The following is a 22,696-nucleotide window of genomic DNA, read 5'->3' as shown; positions in this document are numbered from 1 at the left end:
TGCGGAGAAAATTTCTAGATTCCCCTCTTTGAAGAGGCACTCCAGCGAGGCTAAATGACAGGGTTTAGGAGCCAATCCCCCCGCAGGCGCGTGCCCACCGGTCTGAGGCTGAAAACCTGTAATTAAACGAGCCACACAGGGCAAAGTCATGGGGGTCGGAGAAAACCCTCCCCCTCCCCACATCTTGCACTGAGGAGGGGGGGGGGATCCCATATATCGGCTGGGCAGAATGGAGGCTACCTGGGGGGGGGGATTGCAATGCACTTTCAGTGAGGTCAACGTGACACACATGCCCCATCCGATCCTTGCTGCCCACCACAACGTGTACCACTGCCAAATTTAGCCAACCATTGTGGCAGCTCAAGTTGAATTGTTTTCTTGAGAGTGGAGCCCTGGGCCAGCAGCTGCAGAGGCTTGGTTGAAATGGAGGTAGGAGGGTTGGGGAGTAACTCCACCCCCACTTGAGATTATACTGCCTTTCTTGCCTGCTTAAATGTGTAAATATGTGCTTACTGACTCCTGAGTACATGAGATCATGCGTTGGGGAAGTAGAATGAAGAACTCCCTGAAAATCTTCTGCAGCTGAGGACATGCAAGCAGCAAAAGAGTGCTACGTTCAAGCCTAAGGAGGTTCAAGCCTAAGGAGCCTAAGGCTGCCTGGGGAGGTGGTGAGCCTGTGTGGCCCCTTCCAACTCTATGATTCTGTGATTCTATGATTCTAAGCCCAGTCTGGATACAGTGAAAGGAGCTTCGACGCTCAAAAGCTGAAATGGTTCTTGTTGGCCACTCAGGTGCTCTTGGCCTCGAATCTGGCTGCTCTACTGCAAGACCAACAGGTCTGCCCTTGGAAACTGTCTTCAAAGAAGAAGAGGAGGAGGAGGAGGAGGAGCTATTTTTGTACCCTGCTTCTCACTACCCAAAGTAGGCTCAAAGTGACTTATAATCACCTTTCTTTCCTCTCCCCACAACAGACCCCCTGAGAGGTGGGTGAGGTTGAGAAAGTTCTGAGAGAACTGGGACTGGCCCAAGTTCAGCCAGCTGGAATCAAACCCAGTTCTCCAGATTAGAAGCTGCCACTCTTAACCACAACACCAAGAAGAATTGTTGTCTCCACAAGGGAAGGGCGCTCATAACTCTCCAGAGGAATGTGAATGACCCCTGGACCAGGCTTTCTCAAGCAGGATTTCGTGAAACTGAGGTTTCTAGATGGCCTGGAAGGGTTTCCCAAATAGGTGGGAGTTAATTAATTTTGATATTTATTTGTGAAACATTTGTTATTGTTGTTATTGTTGTTGTTATTATTATTAATAATAATAATATTATTAATATCCCACCTCGCCTCAGAGGTTCAAGGCGCGTCACATAAAACCAGTCCCCTAAAACCAATACCGTAAAAATATGGTACCCCACAAAACCAATCCTTAACAAAATTAATTATGACAAGACAAGAATGGCGTCAAGGTTTGTCATAGACTAACCCAATCTCTGCAACCCCACTAGAAGGGAGGTGGAGGGGAGCTGGTGACACACGCAAGCACCACTTGGTGAGGGGGGCAGATCTTCATTGCTGCCCGGCCTCATCCAAAAGCCTGGCGGAAGAGCTCCGTCTTGCAGGCCCTGCAGAACACCAGAAGCTCCCACTTGTCCGCAGCTCATTCCACCAGGTTGGGGGCCAGGACCGAAAAGGCCCTGGCCCTGGTCGAGGCCAGGTGAGCTTCCTTGGGACCGGGAATGACCAACAGGTTAGCCCCTACAGAGCGTAAAGCCCTGCGGTGAGTAGAGGGCGATAGGCGGTCCCTCATGTGATCATGTGGTTTATCATGTGATACAATCATATATGGTGATGTTGACCTCCCCCCCTCGCAAAATGGCCAATGATGGGGCTAGAGGGGGCGAGAAGGGGATGGGCCTTGTATGTGTGTGTGTTTGTGTGTGTGTGTGTGTGTGTGTGCGCACAGCTGTGTTTCCTCACCATATTCTGCAGAATTGCACCACTTCTGGGGTTTCTCAAAGCCTGAAGAATATTTCAGGGATTTCTCAAGGGTAAAAAAGTGGAAAGAGGCTGCCCTGCACAGTTCTGGCCGTCACCATATTGAAAAGGGACACTAAGTAGGGAGAGGTACAAAAGGAAGGAAGCTGGTCAGGAAGCTGGGTCAAGCTGCTGCTGAATGGTCATTTTTTAATGAATAAAAATATTGCAAAAGAAGTTTAGAAAGTTATGAATCAGGCAAAGATAACGGGAAGAGAGGATTGCTTTCTGCTTCCCTTGTGACTAAGCATCACCCAGTGAGGGACACAGAAGCCACAAATGGACTGCTCCTTCCCAGAACACACGGTGATGCTACGCTTGATCTGAGCCCAAAGGCCCAGAAGCCTTTCAGATCAGAGGTAGTCAACCTGTGGTCCTCCAGATGTCCATGGACTACAATTCCCATGAGCCCCTGCCAGCATTCGCTGGCAGGGGCTCATGGGAATTGTAGTCCATTGACATCTGGAGGACCACAGGTTGACTACCCCTGTTTTAGATGACCACATCATGATCACGAGCAGGCCATCATCGCGGTAGTCACTGCTGCAAGGCCACTGGTGTAGATCACTTTGGGGGAGGAGGGCCCGGGCTAGGCTGAACTCCTCAGATCTCAGAAGCTAAACAGGCTCTGTACTGGTGAGTAGAGGAGGATCCCACCCTCCAAAGTGGCTATTTTCTCCAGGAAAACTGATTTCTTTAGTCTGGAGCAGAGGTATAATTCCAGGGGATCCCGAGGTCCCACCTGGAGGATGGCATCCCTACCCTGTTGCCACAACCTGTGACCACGTCCAGAGGCCCTGCATAGCTGGCATCTCTGCCAAGGCCAGAGGGGTTCAGCTTGCTGAAGGAGTCTCAAAGTGGCTTACAAGCACCTTTCCCTTCCTCTCCGCACTACAGACACCCTGTGAGGTGGCTGGGGCTCAGAGAGCTCTAAGAGAACTGGGAAGGTCACCCAGCTGGCTGCATGTGGAGGAGGAGTGGAGAATCAAATTTGGTTCTCCAAATAAAGGATCACCATTTGTTAACCACAACACCAGTTCGTGGCCTCACCAAATGAAATCTGACCTACCCATTTTCACAGCAGTAGAGTCAATGGTGAGTTCAAACCTGAAAATGTTTCTTGGTCTAGTCGTTGCACTGGCAAGACCTCCCAGGCCATAAGTCCCAAAAGGCTGGAGGTGAGGAGGAATCTTTCCTGGAGAGGAGACTAGCTGTGAGAATGGCAATGCCGAAAAGGAGGATGGGGACTGCGGAAAAGGCCAGTGAAGCAGCCCCCTTCCAGCTGAGGCCCTTCTCCCTTCAGCTCTTTCACAATTTTCAGCTGAGGCGACAGCGACAGGCCTGAGGCTAGGAGGCAGATCAGTGGCTGAGGAGGAGGGCTGCAAAGCCATTTGTCTGCTGCTTGACAATACTGAACATAAATCCTGGCAGGACGGAAATGCTCTGTGCCATAAAGAGATGCTTCAGCTCTGCAGCGCCATGCAACAACCCCCACCCACTCCAATTAATCTGTCTGCTCCTTTCCTCAGAAGGTGTTAAAGTTAATTTGGGCTGACAAAAAGCTTGGTTTTGTGTGTGTGTGTGTGAGAGAGAGAGCTTTCATCCACTCTGGGAGCCCTCCTGCCCTTACACTTTACTCTGAAAGAAAAAAGGCACATAGAATGGTTTATTCCCTTCTGTATGTCTTTCCTCTCCCCCCCCCCTTTTGTCTTTCTCTCTCTGTAATATTTTTGTTTGATCTGTGACAGGGACCTGGAGCTAAAAAGACAGTGGCTCTGGAAGCCTCCCCCCCCCCCCAGTCAATGTACGAACCACCGCCTGAAGGGGAGAGGGGATGACAGCCGCTCTTCCCGCGTTACAGCTCAGGAGACAAGAGACACCTCCAAAGTGACACTCCTGCCGTCTCCAAGTGTCTATTTTCATCTCCCCGTGTTTACAGGGAAAAGACAGAGGTGTCAGCGATGCAGGCGGATGGTGTTTCAATCATGCCATAATTGCTGCGGGGGGGGGGGGGAGGAACAGAAAAGAGGGGTTGAGAAAAGAAGTGGACCAGGAGGGGGGAATAGAAGGGAAGGGGAAATAGCGACAGCTGCCATGATTTAAAAAAAAAAATCTCATTTGTAACCTCTGCTGTCTGTTCACCTTCAGCAGAACAATTTGGGCTGATTCAATGGTGCTCTGTCAGGATCCCTTCCACATGCCGGAGACACTGGTGTGAATGCCGGGAGACTCTGGGCAATGGAAATGCGGTGACAGCTTTCCATAATAGGCAGGCCCAGCTCTTCTTCCCTCGTGGATCTCGGCAACGTGGCATCCGTGGGAGTCCCAGCACAGGTGGACTGGCCATGCAACTCAACTGAGAACTTTTGCACAGGCTGCTGCCCTGGCAGGCCCTAGTCAGCTGGTCAGAGAGGCCATCATGCTGCTGGCCTGTAGGACAAAACGTTCGTTGGGAATGAATAATGCCTGGCAAGCTTGGGGGACGGAAGTTCCCCCTTCCCCTCCTTTAGGCACCAGAGCTGGAAAAAGTGTGTGTGAGAGAGAGAGAGGCCTTGGGAGGCACCTGAAATGACTGGAGGCACAAGTGGTTTTTCTCTTTGATTCTGCCTGTCAGGGGAAGAGGAACGAGTTGGGAGCTGAAGATAACAGGGGTGGGATTGGTGGTGCCAGCAGGTGGGATTTGGACCACGGGATAGGTTTTCTCAGCAGGCCTGCTAGCACAGGATGGCCTTCACTTATCCAAGTTGGGGAAGTGTGTGTTTGGCAGGCACCTGGGGAGATTCATAAGGAGAGCTTCAAACTGAAGTCATAAGGGGAAGGAGATGTCCAATGTAGGGATTCTTATGTAGGAGAGCAAATACCGATGGCCCGCCTGGGAAGGATGGGTCAAATAGAACTAAGGGTAAGAGGCTTCAGGTGCCTATGTACCGATGCCCAAAAGACAGGCAATAGAAAGGAAGAGCTCGAGCTTCTTCTTCATGAAGACAGAAAGATGTGATTTAGTAGGCATTACACAGAGCCTCTTGTGGCAGAGCCTCTTGTGGCGCAGAGTGGTAAGGCAGCCGTCTGAAAGCTTTGCCTATAAGGCTGGGAGTTCAATCCCAGCAGCCGGCTCAAGGTCGACTCAGCCTTCCATCCTTCCGAGGTCGGTAAAATGAGTACCCAGCTTGCTGGGGGGTAAACGGTAATGACTGGGGAAGGCACTGGCAAACCACCCCGTATTGAGTCTGCCATGAAAATGCTGGAGGGCGTCACCCCAAGGGTCAGACATGACTCGGTGCTTGCACAGGGGATACCTTTACCTTTACCTTTTTACACAGACTTGGTGGAATCATCCCCATGACTGAAATGCAGTAGTGGATGGATATGAGTTGTTCAAAAGAAACAGAAAAGGTTGAAGAGGAGGTGGAGTGGTGCTATATGTTAGGAGAGGGCTTGCCTGCCAAGGGATACTAGAGGAGGGGAGTGTCACTTTGTTGGAAAGAGCCTGCATGAAGATAAGGGATGGAAAAACAAAGGGTTTAGTTGTTTGCATCTGCTAGAGATCACTTAACTAGGTGTTATCCCAATATTTTAAAGAGGGAAGAGAGATGGCCAGGAAAACTACAGGCCAGTAATTCTGACATCAACTGCAAGGCAGATAATGAAGCAGATATTAAAGGGGGCTATTAGCAAACATATGAAAGACAATTTGTTGAGCCAGGGAAGTCAGCACAAATTTATCTTCAACAGGTCCTGCCAGACTAACCTGGGCAGAGTCTACACTTACTTTCTTTATTCCATTGTCAATCCTGTTGAATTCAGATCGCTTTGAACTCGGGTCTTCCTCTCTCCCCCCCTTCCCCATTGAAACAGGAAAGTCTTCTGCACGTGGTTAGGATAGTTCAGAAGGGGGGTGCAAGCCTCTTTCTTTCTTTTCTTGGAGGGGAGGGGGAGAGGATCGAAAAAGGCAGAGGAGGGAGGGGAAAAAATCCAGGACCGACAGAAGTTGAGAGAAATTAGGGGCTTCTCCTTTAAGGCAAGCGTGTCACATGACCAGGTGTAGCCTATCAGAGGTTCTCTACCACTGAGCTTTCTTTCCCAAGATGGATATTCAGGATTAAAAGCAGTCTGAGATATCGCACAATAAAGGTGGGGTCACTCCGGATCAATCCTTCTTGCTGCAGAAGGAAAATTAAAATTGCCCAAAATCCAAACGGAAATTGCATTCTGTGTAGAGGGCAGGGACTGAATCGATCTGGGGTTGGAATAAAAGCTCCGTGCAGTTTACACCCTGGTTTCCTTCTTTGACCGAGTGATGGGTTTACTGGATTGTGGAAACGTAGTTGATGTTGTTTACCTGGACTTCAGTAAGGCTTTTGACAAGGTTCCCCATGATATAAAGAGGACAGCAGACTGGATTTTCAGAGGGTTAGGTGGATAGGGAACTGGTTAGAAAACCCAACCCAAAGAGTAGTTGTCAATGGTATTTCATCAGACTGGAGGGAAGTGAGCAATGGGGAGCCACAGGGCTTGGTACTTGGTCTGGTACTTTTCAACATATTTATCCATGATCTGGATGAGGGGGTGGAGGAATTCCTCATTGAATTTGCAGATAACACCAAATTGGAAGGAGTAGCGAACACCCCAGAAGATAGAGATAGAGTTCAATGAGATCAGAACATGCTGGAAAAGTGGGCAAATGAGAACAAGATGCAATTCAATAAGAAGTGCCAAGTTCTACATCTGGGCCCTAAAAATAAGAAGCGTGCATATTGGATGGGAGATAATTTCTGGATAGCAATATACGTGAATAAGATCTTGGGGGACTTGTGCAAGCTAAACATGAGCAGACAGTGTGATGCAGCAGTAAAGAAAGTGAATGCAGTCTTGGGCTGTCTCAACAGAGGCATCCCATCCAAATCCCCAGATGTCAGAGTCCCACTGCTATATTCCACACTGGGAGTCCTGTGTGCAGTTCTGGAGGCCTTACTTCCAAGATGACACAGAGTAGAGTGACGAGGAGGATTAGAGGCCTGGGGAAAGACTGAGGGATTTGGGAATGTTCAGCCCGGAGAAGAGGAGGCTGAGAGAGAACAGGATTGTTGTCACTTGGAGGAGGGCAGGGAAAGGTTCCTGTTGGCAGCAGGAGATAGGATATGCAGTAATGGGTTGAAACTACACGTGGAATGGTACTGGTTAGATATCAGGAACATTTTTTTTACAGTGAGAGTAGTTCAGCCGTGGAGTGGCCTGCCTAGGAGTTGGAGAACTCCCCCTCACTAGTAGCCTTAAAGCAGCAGCAGCTGGACAGATATTTGCCCTGGATGCTTGAGGCTGATCCTGCATTGAGCAGGGCCCCTGTACGGCCCCTTCAAAGTCTGTGGTTCTATGGACCCCCCACCCTGGTCCATCAAAGTCAGTGTTGCTTACTCAAACCTACATGTGCAATTAGAGTGACATGAGCTTTAAAAATCTATATCCAAAGGAAACCAGATTGGAATGTTTGTCACGTGGTCATGATTGGCTAGCATCATGTAGGGGAAAAAGCTCTTTCAAATTAAAAAATGGTACCAAAACAACAGACAGTCAAGGGAACAGTGGATATAAAACAACATCAATATGTTGCTGTTGTTGTTAGGTGCGAAGTCGTGTCTGACCCATCGCGACTCCATGGACCTATCATGAATCCTCTAGGCTTTCCTGTCCATTCCCCAGAGTCCATTCATCTGTCTGTCTGACAGATAGTCAGGCAGTAAAACATCAGGATTCTATCTGTCAGACATCAATATATGTAAAGAATAAGAAAAGCACATGTAAAGAGGTATTTTCTTTTTGAAATAAGGGTGGTGAATATTTTCACGCATGAGTTCGCAAGAGTCTGTATAGCACTAATTAAAACAATAAAACCCATCAGCCAGGGAATTTCAAAATACACCTTTACACTGCAAAATGCCACCAAAATTCAGAAATATAAAAATTCAATCTCTTATTCTCCCAATGGTCTTTCTTCTGCTACCACTCTGCCACTGCCCCTGAGCCGCTGTGAAATATTCTGGGTTTGGTATAGGAAACAAAGCAAAATAAGTTTTTGATCAACTTATTTGCTGTAAGTATTCCTTAAAAAAATTAGATTCTGCACCAGTTGCCACAGGAAATTTTTTTCCCCATCCAGCTATACTCCCCTCCAAAACTCTTCACCTCTAGGAGGCACTCTGACCAAGGAGACCCCAGAACTCCAATTCTCCACAGCTGCAGAGGAACATAGGAAGGGATCTTGGCCGGGTGGGGCAGTATTTCCAGTTCATATGAAATGGCCTTAGACTGAAACAACCTATTCATCGATGTAGCCCAGTGGTTTCTACTTAACCAGCTTTCCAATAGAATCATAGAATCATAGAGTTGGAAGGGGCCATACAGGCCATCTAGTCCAACCCCCTGCTCAATGCAGGATCAGCCCTAAGCATCCTAAAGCATCCAAGAAAAGTGTGTATCCAACCTTTGCTTGAAGATTGCCAGTGAGGGGGAGCTCACCACCTCCTTAGGCAGCCTATTCCACTGCTGAACTACTCTGACTGTGAAAAAACTTTTCCTGATATCTAGCCTATATCGTTGTACTTGAAGTTTAAACCCATTACTGCGTGTCCTCTCCTCTGCAGCCAACAGAAACAGCATCCTGCCCTCCTCCAAGTGACAACCTTTCAAATACTTAAAGAGGGCTATCATGTCCCCTCTCAACCTCTTTTTCTCCAGGCTGAACATTCCGAAGTCCCTCAACCAATCTTCATAGGGCTTGGTCCCTTGGCCCCGGATCATCTTCGTCGCTCTCCTCCGTACCGTTTCAATTTTATCGACGTCCTCCTTGAAGTGAGGCCTCCAGAACTGCACACAGTACTCCAGGTGTGGTCTGACCAGTGCCGTATACAATGGGACTATGACAGCTTGTGATTTTGATGTGATGCCACTGTTGATACAGCCCAAAATGGCATTTGCCTTTTTTACCGCTGCATCACATTGCCTGCTCATGTTTAGTTTACAATCCACAAGTACCCCAAGGTCTTGTTCACACACAGTGTTACCTAGAAGCGTATCCCCCATCCAGTAGGCATGCTTTTCATTTTTCTGACCCAGATGCAGAACTTTACACTTATTTTTATTAAATTGCATCTTGTTCTCATTTGCCCATTTTTCCATTGTGTTCAGATCTCGTTGAACTCTGTCTCTATCTTCCGGAGTATTTGCCAGTCCTCCCAATTTGGTGTCACCTGCAAACTTGATGAGTAGTCCCTCCACTCCTTCATCTAGATCATTAATAAATATGTTAAAAAGTACCGGACTGAGCACCGAGCCCTGAGGTACCCCACTACTCACCTCCCTCCAGTCTGATGAAACACCATTGACAACAACTCTTTGAGTGCGGTTCTCTAACCAGTTCCCTATCCACCTAAATATCTGAAAATCCAGATTGCAGTCCTTCAATTTATCCATCAGAACATCATGGGGAACCTTATCAAAAGCTTTACTAAAATCCAACTAAACGACATCAACCAAATTTCCAAGATCCAGCAAACCTGTTACTTGGTCAAAAAAGGAAACCAGGTTGGTCTGACAGGACCTGTTGGAGACAAATCCATGCTGACTTCCTTGGATCACCAAATTGTCCTCCAGATGATTGCAGATCGCTCCCTTTAATATCTGCTCCATTATCTTCCGCACAACAGAGGTCAGACACACTGGTCTGTAGTTTCCCGGGTCATCCTTCCTCCCTTTTTTGAAGATAGGAATAACGTTTGCTCTCTTCCAGTCCTCCGGGACATCTCCAGTCCTTTAAGAGGTTCCGAAGATGATGGACAAGGGCTGTGCAAGTTCTCTGGAAAGTTCTTTGAGTACTCTCGGGTGCATTTCATCCAGACCAGGTGATTTAAACTCATCCAGTGCAGCTAAATGCCTCTCGACAACCTCTCTATCCATGTTAACCTGCCACCCAGACACTATCCTTTGGCTACTGCCATCTCTAGATGTGCCTAAACACTTTGACCTGTGGGGAAAAAACAGATGTAAAATAGTCGCTGAGCCTTTCTGCTTTCTCTACATCCTCTGTTAGAGTTTGTCCATTTGCACCCAAAAGTGGGCCTATTGCCTCCTTTTACTTTTGCTCCTCACGTTTGCTCCTCATATAACTGAAAAATCTTTTCTTGTTACAATGGGCTTCCCTGGCCAATCTTAGCTCACTCTCAGCTTTGGCCTTTCTGATGATTGATCTACAGTGCCTAGTAACCTATAGGTACTCTTCTTTAGAGCTCTGTCCTTCCCTCCATTTCCTGAACATTTTCCTTTTCTTTCTTAGTTCCTCTTGAAGTTCTCTGTTCATCCAAATAGGCTTCTTAGAGCTCCTGCAGTGTTTTCATCTTTCTGGGATAGTCATTGATTGAGCATGCAATAGCTCTTGTTTGAGTAGCGCCCACCCTTCACATGCTCCCTTCCCCTCCAGCATTCTCATCCATGGTATGACACTCATCATGTCTCTGAGTTTATTAAAGTTTGCCCTACGAAAATCCAACATCCACGTCTGGCTACCAGCTTCCTTGCCCCCCCCCATCTCAAAAGGAATTCTATGAGGACATGGTCACTTCCCCCTAGGGTCCCCACCTCCTTCACCTCATCCACCAACTCTTGCCTGTTGGTCAGTATTAACTCCAGCATGACTGAACCTCTTGTGGGTTCATCGACCATTTGATAAATGAAATTGTCAGCCAGACAGGTCAGAAAGTTGCATGACTGAGGACGCTTCGCAGAGTTTGTTTCCCAGCACACATCTGGGAAATTGAAGTTGCCCATGATTACAAGGTCTTGCCGCTTGGATATTTTCCGAAGCTGCTCACAAAGTGCAACATCCACATCCTCTCGTTGGTCAGCCGGTCGGTAGCAGATTTTACCTAATGTCATATTAACTGGAGGTGCCAAGGACTGACTTTAAGGCTTTCTGGATACCACTGCTGCACCCAACTCTCCAAGGTCTGCTGCAGAATTCTGATGTTTTACTGTCTATCTGTCAGTCCCTCCCAACCAGCATGCAAATTGCATACTCCACAATATGGCCCTTGTTTCTTCATTATCTTCTTTCTCTCTGCGGTGTGAGGCTGTTATTGGCCTCCCAAGCAAGGTTTCAGCTGTGCTGAAGCACCATGTTCATTGACTTCTTGTTAGACCAACAGGACTGGAGACACCACAACCCCCTGGAGAACTCCTGCACAAATATAGGGTTACCAACCACCAGGTGGTAGCTGGAGATCTCCTGGGATTACAACAAATTGGGAGGAGTAGCAAACACCCCAGAAGTTAGAGTTCAACTAGATTGGAACACCCTGGAAAAGGCGGCAAATGAGAACAAGATGCAATTCAATAAGGTGAACTGTAGAATTCTACAATTGGGTCACAAAAATGAGAAGTGAGGATGATCTGAGGCTTGGGGACCAAGTCCTAGGAGGAAAGACTGATGGATTTGGGAATGTTCAGCCTAGAGAAGAGGAGGTTGAGAGGGGACAGGACTCTTTGAATTCTCTTTGAATTAGCTTTTTCAGCCTTTTGACCATGGAGGAGCCCCTGTAATAAATGCTCAGGCTTCAAGGACCCCTAGAAGAGATGTTAGCTGGCCATGCCTCCTTGCCACATCCCCCAGAAATGGCATAACCATCTGCACCCTTTGCTCTTCTTTCACTCCCTCCCTCCACCTTTACTACTATTATGGTGGCTTTGCCTCATGTAGGCTGCAAAGAAGGGCAGGAGCTGAGAAGACAGCCCAGACCCCCCATAGCATGTCTCAACTGACTCCCCCCTCCCCTTTGATCCACCAAGCCCTCCAGCTAGAGGCAGCCGGTTCCCTAGCTTGTGGCCAAATCCATTTAGGCAGGATGGGAAAGGCATGGACCCCCTCTAGAATTCCCACAGGAATCTCTGCTTTACATATTTGAAAGGTTGTCACTTAGAGGAGGGCAGGGAAAGGTTCCTGTTGGCAGCAGAGGATTGGACCCACAGTAAGGTTTTAAATTACGTGGAAAATGATATCAGCTAGCTATCACAATTTTTTTTCACAATCAGAGTAGTTCAGCAGTGGAATCAACTGCCTAAGGAGGTGGTGAGCTCCCCCTCATTGGTGGTCTTCAAGCAGCAACTGGACAGAGACTTATCCTGGATGCTTGAGGCTGATCCTAAATTGAGCAGGGGGTGGGACTAGATGGCCTGGATGGCCCCTTCCCACTCTGGGATTCTATGTGATTGTTCCCGTGGAGAAAATGGCTGCTTTGGAGGACACACTCTATGGCATTATAACCTGTTGAGGTATCTCTGGTCTCCAAACTCTGCTCCTTTCAGGCTCCACCCCTGACATCTCCATGCATTTCCCCACCAAGACCTGGCAAGTCTACTATCTACTTTCAGGCAATTTCTACTAAGCGAGCCCCTCATCTGGGGGGAAAACAGCCTGATCATGTTCATGGCTACAACAGGGGAAACCAGGGCGGCTTCCTGCTGGGGAAAGTTCTCTGTTGTCCAGCCACGGTTGCCGCAGATACAGAGGCAAACACGGGGGCAATGCCGCTGCTATACAGGAGCACTGGGGTCATTTTCCTAAAGCAGCCATGGATTTTCTAGCATGTTTTGCCTCACTGTGCCACTGGGGAGAACCAATGTGGTGTAGTGGCTAGAGTGTCATACTAGGATTCATACAGATAATGAAGAACACAGCTCTGCTCAAGTGGCTCCAGTCCTGCCTGGGAGGTGGCAACCAGGAAAGCAAAGGGGGTCGAGTGACAAAGGGCTCTGGGTTGTGGAATTCGTCTGGATTGGGCTGGCTGGCCCCATCAGCGGCCCTGAGTGGTGGAGGCCTTTCCTTGAACTTCAGCTGGCCCAGCTGGGGAGGGATGGAGGGTGGAACAGCCCAACTCCCGAGTCAGGTCCAGATTTTGGGGTGGGCCTTAAAGGCTTTAATGTGCAGAATGAGAGGGAGAAGCATGGAGAAAGGGGGTGGAAGAAGTGGCACTGACCTCCTTATTCATGGAGCAGAGGAACAGGGGTGTTTTGCTGGCAATAAAGATGCATTTATTTTTCATAAGCAAGAGGGAGGAGGGCAGAATGCAAGAACACCCAGGCCCTCGTTGGCTGCAAACATTGCTCCAAGCTCTGAGCCACAACTGTGTCACCTTTTCCATCCAGAACACCTGCTTTGTTCTTTGCACTGGGACACCAATATGGCAATAATAAATTGAAACAGAGTCGTCTCTCTTCAGTTTCAGATGTTTTTTCATTCTTACTTCCTATGAGTCCCAACGCGTTTCGCCTGCTGGTGTTTCCAAGGCAAGAGATGTTCAGAGGTGGTTTGCCCTGGCCTGCCTCTGTGTAGTGACCTGAGACTTCCTGGGTGGCCTCCCATTCAAGTGCTAAGTGACCCTGCTTAGCTTCTGAAATCGGACAAGATCAGACTTGCCTGGGCTACTGAGGTCAGGGCAGAGCACAACTAGAACGGAATAAGACTCTTACCTCTAGATTTCATTCCAATAAACCGGTTTTCCACTATGTCGATGCGCCCAACTCCATGCTTGCTGCTGCAGAGAAAATGTGATAAGGGTAGCATTAACCAGGGAGTAGTCTGCACGGGGCTTTTTACTAGTCACAGTTCAAATGAATCCCTCCCATCTACACTGAGTCCGATTTCCATTTTGATTTTGGATGCTTTAAGTTTTTCCTCTGCAACATGCAGGATTGATCCAGAGTGACCCTACCTTTTCCCCACAATATCCTGGAGTGGATATAAGCCTCGATATTTCAAAAATCGCCATGAGTAAATGTGCAGATCTCTGCTTTTTGTGAATTAACTTGCTGCCTCATGCTTCCAACACTCTAGCAAAGCAGTCTTCCCTCCCTGATTGGCCAAGGCATCAGTTCAAAGACTTCCTCGTTCCTGGTTGCAAGGCTTGTCTTAAAGTGACTGTGCTCCAGAAGCCCTAACTTTTCTGCCTCTTGTTATTTCTCTCTCCTCTGCTGTCTCCAATCCTCTACCCACCCCACCCCTCCCAGTTCTGAGCTTCCCCAATCAAGAGCAGAACACTTTCTGTTTCAATTGGCGGGCGGGCGGGGAGATAAAGGAAGACCTGAGCTCAAATCGATCTGAATTCAGCAGGATCCACAATGGAAAAAAACAACAACAAAGTAAGTGCAGAATCAGCCCAGTACACAAGAAGCAGTGAAAATCATGAGAGCCTGAATGTCGCATGTGTCCCCTTGTTTAAGTCAAAGCCCAGCAGTGGCTTTTTGCTTTTTGGGGTGGGGCTGGGGATCATGGAACTACAAATGGCTCAAATAAGTTAACGAAGAACATGTCTGCTTTTGCTGTTGGCCCAATAACCGAATTATCTCTCATATACATTTTTATCCTGCCTTTTTGCCTTCATACACAAATTCCCTTCCTCCATTTTATCCTTGGTGAGGTAAGATAGGCAGAGAAGATGTAACTATCCCAAAGTTAGCCAGGAAATTACATAGCTGAGAGGGAATAACAGTGCTTTGAACTTATGTTTTGACCCAATAAGTGGAACTTCCTTATTCAGAAGCAGTATATCTCTCAGCTGCTTACACATCTTGAGACAGGGGTTTCCAATGGGGCACCCATAGGGGCTAGTGCATCCACGAGTAGCTTTTCTGATTTCCACCCCAAAAGTAGGTGTGGCCAGCTTTTGCCCAGCTCAGCTTCTGATTGGCCTCTGGAAATCTGACTGGCTGGGGAGATGTTTTGGCAGCAACTGCCACTACAGCATCAGGGTCTTTATCACATGGCAACAAAAAGTCTGGCTATAGGCAAGTTTTGGTTTTTTTAAACACATCCATTTTAAAAGCTATCCTGTTAAGTGGGGCTCCTGCCTGAGTTGCTATTGGAATTGCGCAGGGTCTTGCTCCATGACATTGTGCCCTTGGCTCCGCCTTTTGCAGCAGCCATTTTATCTCAGAATTCCAATGGTGCCTCCAGGTGGAAAAAGTGCCTTAAGAATGCACCCATGACAGTAGACATTCTTGCAGTGGTGTGGTGGCAAGAACAACCACCCTGGACAGCAGCAGCAGCAGCAGCAGCAGCATCTCTTCTGACTGGTGGTGGCTTTCTTGGGCCCAGCCGGAAAGGCTGTCTCCAGCGCCTCACAACTGGAGCTCTTCCGCTGAAGGGGCAGGGAACCGAACAGAGCTGGTCACAAAGACAGAGTCACTTTGAGTTCGTGGAAGAACAGCAGGCCTGCCGTGACCTGGCCTTGTCCATACAGGGCTGCCCAAGCTGGCTGCCAAAGCTTTTGGAGGGTTGGGGGTGGCCCATGGAGAAGGAGGGGCTCGGAGAGAGTTGCCATTTTCTCCAGGGGAATCGATCTCTGTCATCTGGAGATCAGTGAACCTAACGGGGGCAACTTACGCAATTTCATTCAGGTAAAGAAAGAGCTCAAGGGCCGACTGGCGAGTGGTCCCTTCGCTGACCTGCATGACTTTGACGGGGACACCTGTAGAGCGAGAGAAAAGCCACACTGAGAAGGCAGGCGGGTGGGGGAGCCGGGAAATGGGGGAGCAGGGGCCCAGCCGGACTTTGAATCCCCTTATTAATGTCAAGAGCACCTCTTTAAACATCACCTCCTGTGCGTTAAATAGAGATGACAGATATGAACTCTAAATAACTTCTTAAAAAGGCGTGTCCAAGCTGCTTCTATCAGAAGGCTCTTTAAAAAGAGAGAAAGAAACACCACACACAATACCAGACTTAAAAAAAAAAAAAGAGCCTGGAGAGAAAAGAAGAATAAAAAAGGCAATAAAAATTCCCCTCCCTCCCACATACAGCTCCCCCTTCCCACCCGGCCCCTCAGCCTCCCTTTTTAGGAGCCTGAAATTGTGGCTAAGGCCTCGGCTAATTAAATTTCACGCTTGCCCATTGTCTTCGGGCCTTGCACCTTCTGTTCCACCAGCCACTGGGGCTGGCCCGACGAACAACCCCCGGCAGTCAAAGTGCAAGGGGGGAAGGGGGAGGGGGGAGCGGGGCGGGGAAACCGAGGTGTAGGCAAGACCCACACCCGGCCCCTGTAATGACTCCCTGGTGGATAAACCACCCCACCCATGTTGCCAGTTCACCGCCTGACAAGAGTGAATGGGGAGCTTGTCTCAAGATTAGAGATGAGGGAGTGGCTCCATGAATCCATTCAGGGGCCTATTTATTAGTATTACTATTTAAAGGGTGATAGCTGCAAGAAGAAGGGAACCTTGGGGGTGGGAGGCCAGAAGTGGTGCCTGAACAGGGGGGAGGAAACCGAGTTTTATCCCCCCCCCCCCGCAAGCTATGGGAAATAAGCAAAAAAAAAGTAGACAGAAAAGACACAGAGAAGGGAGGCAGCCATGAGGGCCCACAGAAGAAGAAAAAGGGGGGGGGCCCATCTCGGTGAGCCCCGTTGGAGATCTAATCTCTTCCATCTGCCTTCCTCATTATCATATAGGGCTCTATCAATTGCTAATCAGGATTCCATGGCTCCCATTCTGAGCTTTATTACTCAGGCGTCAGCAAAGGCCCGCTGGGTAGCAAAGGGTCCCTGTCAACTTCTCCATTCTAAACTCTTTTATATATATTTGGCGAGGCTGGGAGGGTTTATAAACTGGGCTGTAAATTACGATTAAATGTAAGCTGCAGCAATAATGAACCCTAAGTCTCTTCCATGCCGGAGCAGCCACCTCCCCCAGCCCGCTCCCCCTTTGCCTTCTGTTTTCGTCTTCTGCCTGGCTCTTGGATGCGGCTCGCCAGGCAGAGCGCAGGCATTGTCCCAGAAAGCCGCTTATCCTTTTAAAATAGTTAATAATTAGATTAGAACTTCAAATAAATTAACTATGGGGTAAACTGCAGCCTATTGAGGGGGGGGTGAGACACCCGGGGCTTAAAACCTCCCCAGGTTTTTTCTGACCCCCAGGAGGGGGAGCTGCATTTCGACTCGGTAGAGCTGAAGGAGCATCCAAAGGCCACAGGGCTACCAGCTAGTTAATTTATCTGGGATTTAAACCAAATGATTAACCATATTTGAAAGGGTAAGCAGCTGCCGACACTCCCCGTTCATGAACATGCCAGGCGAAGGACCCCAACAGCAAGAGGAGACAGACTTAGAGGACAGACGAGGCGGGTGAGGGAGAGACCTTGAAGTGAAGGTTATGAGAAATCACCAACCTTTCAACTAAAAAAATGAACTTATGGACTGTTGTGCGTGTGGCCATCTTTTGGCATGCGGTGTGCAGTTCCTGATCAGCCTACCTGAAAAAGACTATTGTCAGCTGCAGAAGGGACCCAGGGCTGGCACACCTTCCCTGTGAGGAAAAACTAAGCTGTTTGGGGCTTCTCAGATTAAGAAAAAAAGAAGTCAGTGAACGGGAACATGGCAGAAGTGTATGAAATGATGCATGGGGAATGCAAAATGGAGGGCGAGAACTTTTTCTTCTCCTGTGATATGACTCAGGGGTGCCCAATGGTGGGCAGTAGATTCAAGACAGGCCAAAGAAAATACTTCTTCACACATTGCACAATTAACTTATGGTATTTATCTTCCACCTGACATGACGCCAATTGCAAGTTCAGGTGGGTTTTAAAGAGAACTAAGTCATGGAGGAGAGTTCTAAGAAAGGCTACTAGCACTGTTTTCTAGTTTGTTTATATCTTGCTTTTTCTTTGCGTTGAGGGCTTCAACTTGCATGATCAGGGGCAGCCTACCTTCAAATGCCATTTTCTGGGTGAGGAAACTAAAGAGGGAGTGTGGCTTGGGGCTTTTAGGCAGCATTTTGCTGTTGCATGAGGAGGAGGCGGAGGAGGAGGAGGAGGAAGAGGAAGAGGAGAAAGAGGAGGAGAAAGAGGAAGAGGACTTGAAGTTGGTTCTTATATGCCGCTTTTCTCTACCCAAAGGAGTCTCAAAACAGCTTACATTCACCTTCCCTTTCCTCTCCCCACAACAGACACCCTGTGAGGGACGTGAGGCTGAGAGAGCCCTGATATTACTGAAGAAGAAGAGTTGGTTCTTATTTGCCGCTTTTCTCTCCCAAAGGAGTCTCAAAGTGGCTTACATTCGCCTTCCCAATCCTCTCCCCACAACAGGCACCCTATGAGGTGGGTGAGGCTGAGAGAGCCCTGATAGTACTAAAGTAGAAGAAGAAGAGTGAGTTTTTTTACCCCACTTTTCACTACCCAAAGGAGTCTCACAGTGGCTTACATTCGCCTTCCCTTTCCTCTCCCCACAACAGACACCCTGTGGGGTGGGTGAGGCTGAGAGAGCCCTGATATTGCTGCTCGGTCAGAACAGCTTTATTGGAGGAGGACCTTTGCTGGGATTCATCTTGGTTCTTCTGTCCCAGGGTTCTGTCTGGAAGAACTAAGCATTCTCAGCGCTGGGAAGAGGGACCAAAAGATTTATAGGGGTGGTCTTCCTTGTGCATTAGCCTGAGCCATTGCCTAGGGCTTGGCACAGGGGGTCCATGGCTGTAGGGTGATATCTTTTAAGACTGACTGAAGAACCCACGCATTACATCACCTGGTGGATGGAATTAACTTATTGATAAAGTGGTCTTCTCTGACAGCAACAGAACAGTCCAGTGGCACCTTTAGAGCCAGCGTGGTGTCCTGGTTAAGAGCAGCAACCTCTAATTTGGCAAGCTGGGTTTGATTTCCCCACTCCTCCACATGCAGCCAACTAGGTGACCTTCAGCCAGTCAAGCCAGTCACAGTCATGTTCAAGCTGTTCTCACAGATCAGTTCTGTCAGAGTGCCCTCAGCCTCACCTACCTCACAGGGTGCCTGCTGTAGGGAGAGGAAGGGAAGGTGATTGTAAGTTGCTTTGAGACTCCCTTGGGAAGTGAAAAGTGGGGTCTAGAAACCAATTCTTCTTCTTCTTAAGACTAACAATGTTAAATTCTGGGCATAAGCTTTCTTGTGCACTTGGGGAAAAATGCACACAAACACACACGAACACCCAGAATTAGACTCTGTTGGTCTTCAAGGTGCCCCTGCAAACTTTGCTCTATGGCTTGATAGCAACAGTTCAGATAACAAACATTTCCAAATATTTACCTGGCCCTTGGACATGAATTGTTCCACACATGTTCCTCAATGGGCTTTTCCCCCCTAATGACACCTATACTTGATCAATCTATTTGTCACACAATGGTCATCAGGCAAATTGAGGTGCAGTTTGGAAAGAGATGCACTGTGGAATTTGGAAAGCTTTTTTTTTTTGTAGGGGTACAGAGTGGGTAGATAAAGCATCCAGGGGGTCCTGTCCTTGACTCCGTTCCAGGGCCCCAAATCACTAGGGCTGCCCCTGAAGATTTAAGCGGGTTCATCGCTGGGTCAGTGAGACAACGTGTCACTGGGCAATTTTTCAGCTGAACGTGCAAATGAATCCTAATGAAAAAGGCCACAATCAAGGGGACTTCTTCCTGTCATGCTTCCAACCACTCTGAGCTCAAGATGGGACTGTGGCTTTCCTCCTTAGAACAACCTTGTGAGTTCGTGTGGCCGGAATGACTGGGCCAAAGGAACTCAGTGGGCATTTCCACACCTGTTAAATGTAGTAAAATGCTGGCAACATCCAGCGTCCAGGCAGTAAACTGCTCGCTACATCCTCCATTTTAGAACGCTAGTTGGTGAATCCCAAAAAGTGGATTTCCCAACCTATTTAGCATGAGCTAAGGGAGAGCAACCAGTAAGCAACCAGCAGAGGGAAGGAGCCAGCCTCGTCCCACCCTCACACCTGCCCCCCTCTCCCTTGGAGCAACGAATAGACAGACAAGCGTGCAGGCCATGCCAGAAATAAAATAATTTTTTTTCAAAGTTCTAACACAAAACTTGCCTTTCTAAAGTTCTCTCCCCTCCCCCAAATCAGGAACGAGATCAATTTTTTAAAGTATCAAGACTTGTGATCCCATAAGGGGTGGCATTCAAAAAGCACTATGCATCTATGATTCTATCCATAGGCCTTTCAGCAGAGAAGTATCCATTTTAAAAAATTAGCAGGCATTGTGGGACCTTTAAAGCATGGAGAAAGAGGATTGGTTGCCTGGATTGATTGACAGGTGGAAGAGAGTCACATATAAGGCACGTTGCTCTCTTCCGCCATTTCCAGCAGCAGATGTGGAGGGTGAGAAGCATGAAAACGCGGCAGACAAGAGCGAGACAGCAAAAAGGTGAGGAGGGGCTGGGAGGTGCGATAATATTTAGCGCTATGCCATTCAGTTGGCATAACGCTGTTTTTACCGATGTGTGGAAATGCCCAGTGAGTAGGGATTTGAACCCAAGGACCATAATGCCCACGCTGGGGGCGGCATCGCTTCAGGGAAAATCCCCGATAATGCTTGCCACCGCTGCCAGCGTGGGTGCGTCCTGGCCCAGGACTACGGAAGGCCCGCGTTAAGCAAATGTGGGAACTTCTGCAGCTTCCTGGGTACGCTGGAGGCCAGCAGGGGCTGAGCTGGGCCAGCACTGTGTAGTGGGCCAGCGCCAAAAGACCTGGCGCCGGGTCTTTCGTCCTCCCCAGCCCCGACCTGTAGGGACACCGCACGCCCCTGCGGGCTCCGTGGATCCACGGAGCTGACAGGGGTGACCCCCTGCCCCCACCAGTGCGTATGGAGAGAGCCTGCCCCCCCTCCCCTCGGCCCTTCCCCACCTCCCCCCCCCTGCCGCTTCAACTTATCTCGGGTGGCAGCGATCCGGTCCTCCTGGCCCTGGTGTAAAGCGCACGCTACGCCGGGGAAGCCCAGCATGTGCGTATACGGGGAACGGCGGGGCATCGTATCCCGCCGCAACGGCACGGCAGCAGCGCGGGGTAGCTGCCGCCATGCATAAAAGGTCTAGGTCTGTCTGAGCCTAATCCAATGCTTGTAATGATCCAGGCACTGGCTCTATGGTAGTGTTGCCTGTGGTATTAGATCTTTGACAGCACTCTTTCATACCCTCAGAGCTTCAGTTAGTGCTGGATGTGAACCTTCCATAGCACTTCCAAAAGGCAGGTAAAAAGTGAGTGGAAAAGCAGGCATTGGGCCATCGCTGTCCTTACCCTTCTTGAACTCAATCTCTAAGATGTCAGGAGTGTCAGGAGCTGCAGCAGGATCAGTTGTCTTGGTATAGAGTCCAGGAGGAGCCTGGTTCTGTAAGGAACATTGCAAGAAATTACCACATGCGCCTAACTCCCATTCTGCATAGTCAGGAGCCAACAAAAGTAGAGGCAAAAATGGATATGAGATTTCTGGGACAGCAGGACCAGTTTAAAAGCCCTTCAAAACATGTGACTTTTCCCATGTGAGATGAAGATCCCAGTACTGAGAAACGAAGCCCTACCCTATCTGCACAGCCCCACCTCTTCATTGTCCTGCTTCTTGGTCCCCTTATGGTGTGAGTCCCACCATAGGAATAAACTAGCTTTTATACACAGGAGTCCACAAAGCTGTGCTATATAGCATCTTGGTCAAGACTTTGATCTGCTGCAGTTAAGTGGCTTTCAAAAGCAAGGTTTCCAACGTTCTTCCAAACCAGAATACCTGTAGTGGGCTCTTCCTCTCCTGTAACAGTTTCCATTCCACTGGGACTCTTCAGAGGGAGAAGCAGAACAGTGCTTCCCCTTCCACTAGCCAACCTATAGATTGTTACCTCCCAGAACCATCTCCTGCAGAAGCTATTCCACCAGGTAGGGCTACCAGCACAGCAATAGCAAATGTCAGGGGATTGGGGGGGGACAGGGTAGTGGAGGCTGGCATTTGAGAAGGATTTAATGTCACTTCTGGGAAACGCTCTAGGACTTTCTCTATGGTGAAGACCTTAGAGCAGGGGTAGTCAACCTGTGGTCCTCCAGATGTTCATGAACTACAATTCCCATGAGCCCCTGCCAACATTTGCTGGCAGGGGCTCATGGGAATTGTAGTCCATAAACATCTGGAGGACCACAGGTCGACTACCTCTGCCTTAGAAGGACTCCTAGAAGCAAGGTTCCACTGCCTTGTGTCCACAAACCCACATGAAACAGGGACTGACTGGCCTGTTTGCATTCTTCTCTACAACATTTGGCCACTGTGACAGCAAAAACATCTGCTTAATGCTGGCGATTGTTAGGAAACAGAATGTTAAGATGGAAGATCCAGTAGACTGATCTAGACCAGTGGTTTCCAATTTTTTTTGGTATAGTGACCCACGTCTAAATATATTTGGTATGCTGACCCGTCAAAGGCTGGCCCAAGGTTTTTTGATACCCTAGGCAGTATAGGTCCCGCCCCATTTATGCTATTAGGATAGTAGGTTTTACGATCAGCGTCCCTGGGCTTTATTTCATCTAGGACCACATATGTTGTGCCTAAGGCTGGAACATCAGAGTCGAGATTAAGAAGTTATACTGCCATCTATTGTAATTGTTGTTGTAATTGTAATTGGAGTTTTTAAGGATTTTATTTAGGCTTTATTGTTTATTGTGAACCGCCATGAGATGGCCATGCTGAGAGTGGCAGTATACATTGAGATGATGATGATGATGATGGCAGTCTTCAAGCAAAGGTTGGATACACACTTTTCTCGGATGCTTTAGGATGTTTTGGGCTGATCCTGCGTTGAGCAGGGGGTTGGACTAGATGGCCTGTATGGCCCCTTCCAACTCTATGATGCTA

At 48.5% G+C, this 22,696-nt stretch overlaps 1 protein-coding gene across 3 annotated transcripts in view; it reads right to left on the bottom strand.

Annotated features, from left to right (window-relative positions):
- ASS1 (argininosuccinate synthase 1) overlaps window positions 1–22,696 on the bottom strand; it is a 151,307-nt gene that overhangs the window by 46,580 nt on the left and 82,031 nt on the right. For all 3 annotated transcript variants that reach the window (XM_077305234.1, XM_077305235.1, XM_077305236.1), the window contains 3 exons: window positions 21,103–21,193; window positions 15,456–15,540; window positions 13,544–13,608 (listed from right to left, as the gene is read on the bottom strand). In XM_077305234.1, coding sequence (XP_077161349.1) covers window positions 13,544–13,608; window positions 15,456–15,540; window positions 21,103–21,193 — 241 coding nt within the window. The remainder of the gene's footprint in view (window positions 1–13,543; window positions 13,609–15,455; window positions 15,541–21,102; window positions 21,194–22,696) is intronic.

This window comes from Paroedura picta, chromosome 12 (genome assembly GCF_049243985.1).
Source record: "Paroedura picta isolate Pp20150507F chromosome 12, Ppicta_v3.0, whole genome shotgun sequence".
In the NCBI taxonomy this organism is placed as follows: domain Eukaryota; kingdom Metazoa; phylum Chordata; class Lepidosauria; order Squamata; family Gekkonidae; genus Paroedura; species Paroedura picta.
Note: the sequence above shows the minus strand (reverse complement) of the source record. Positions and strands in the feature narration are given on the sequence as shown.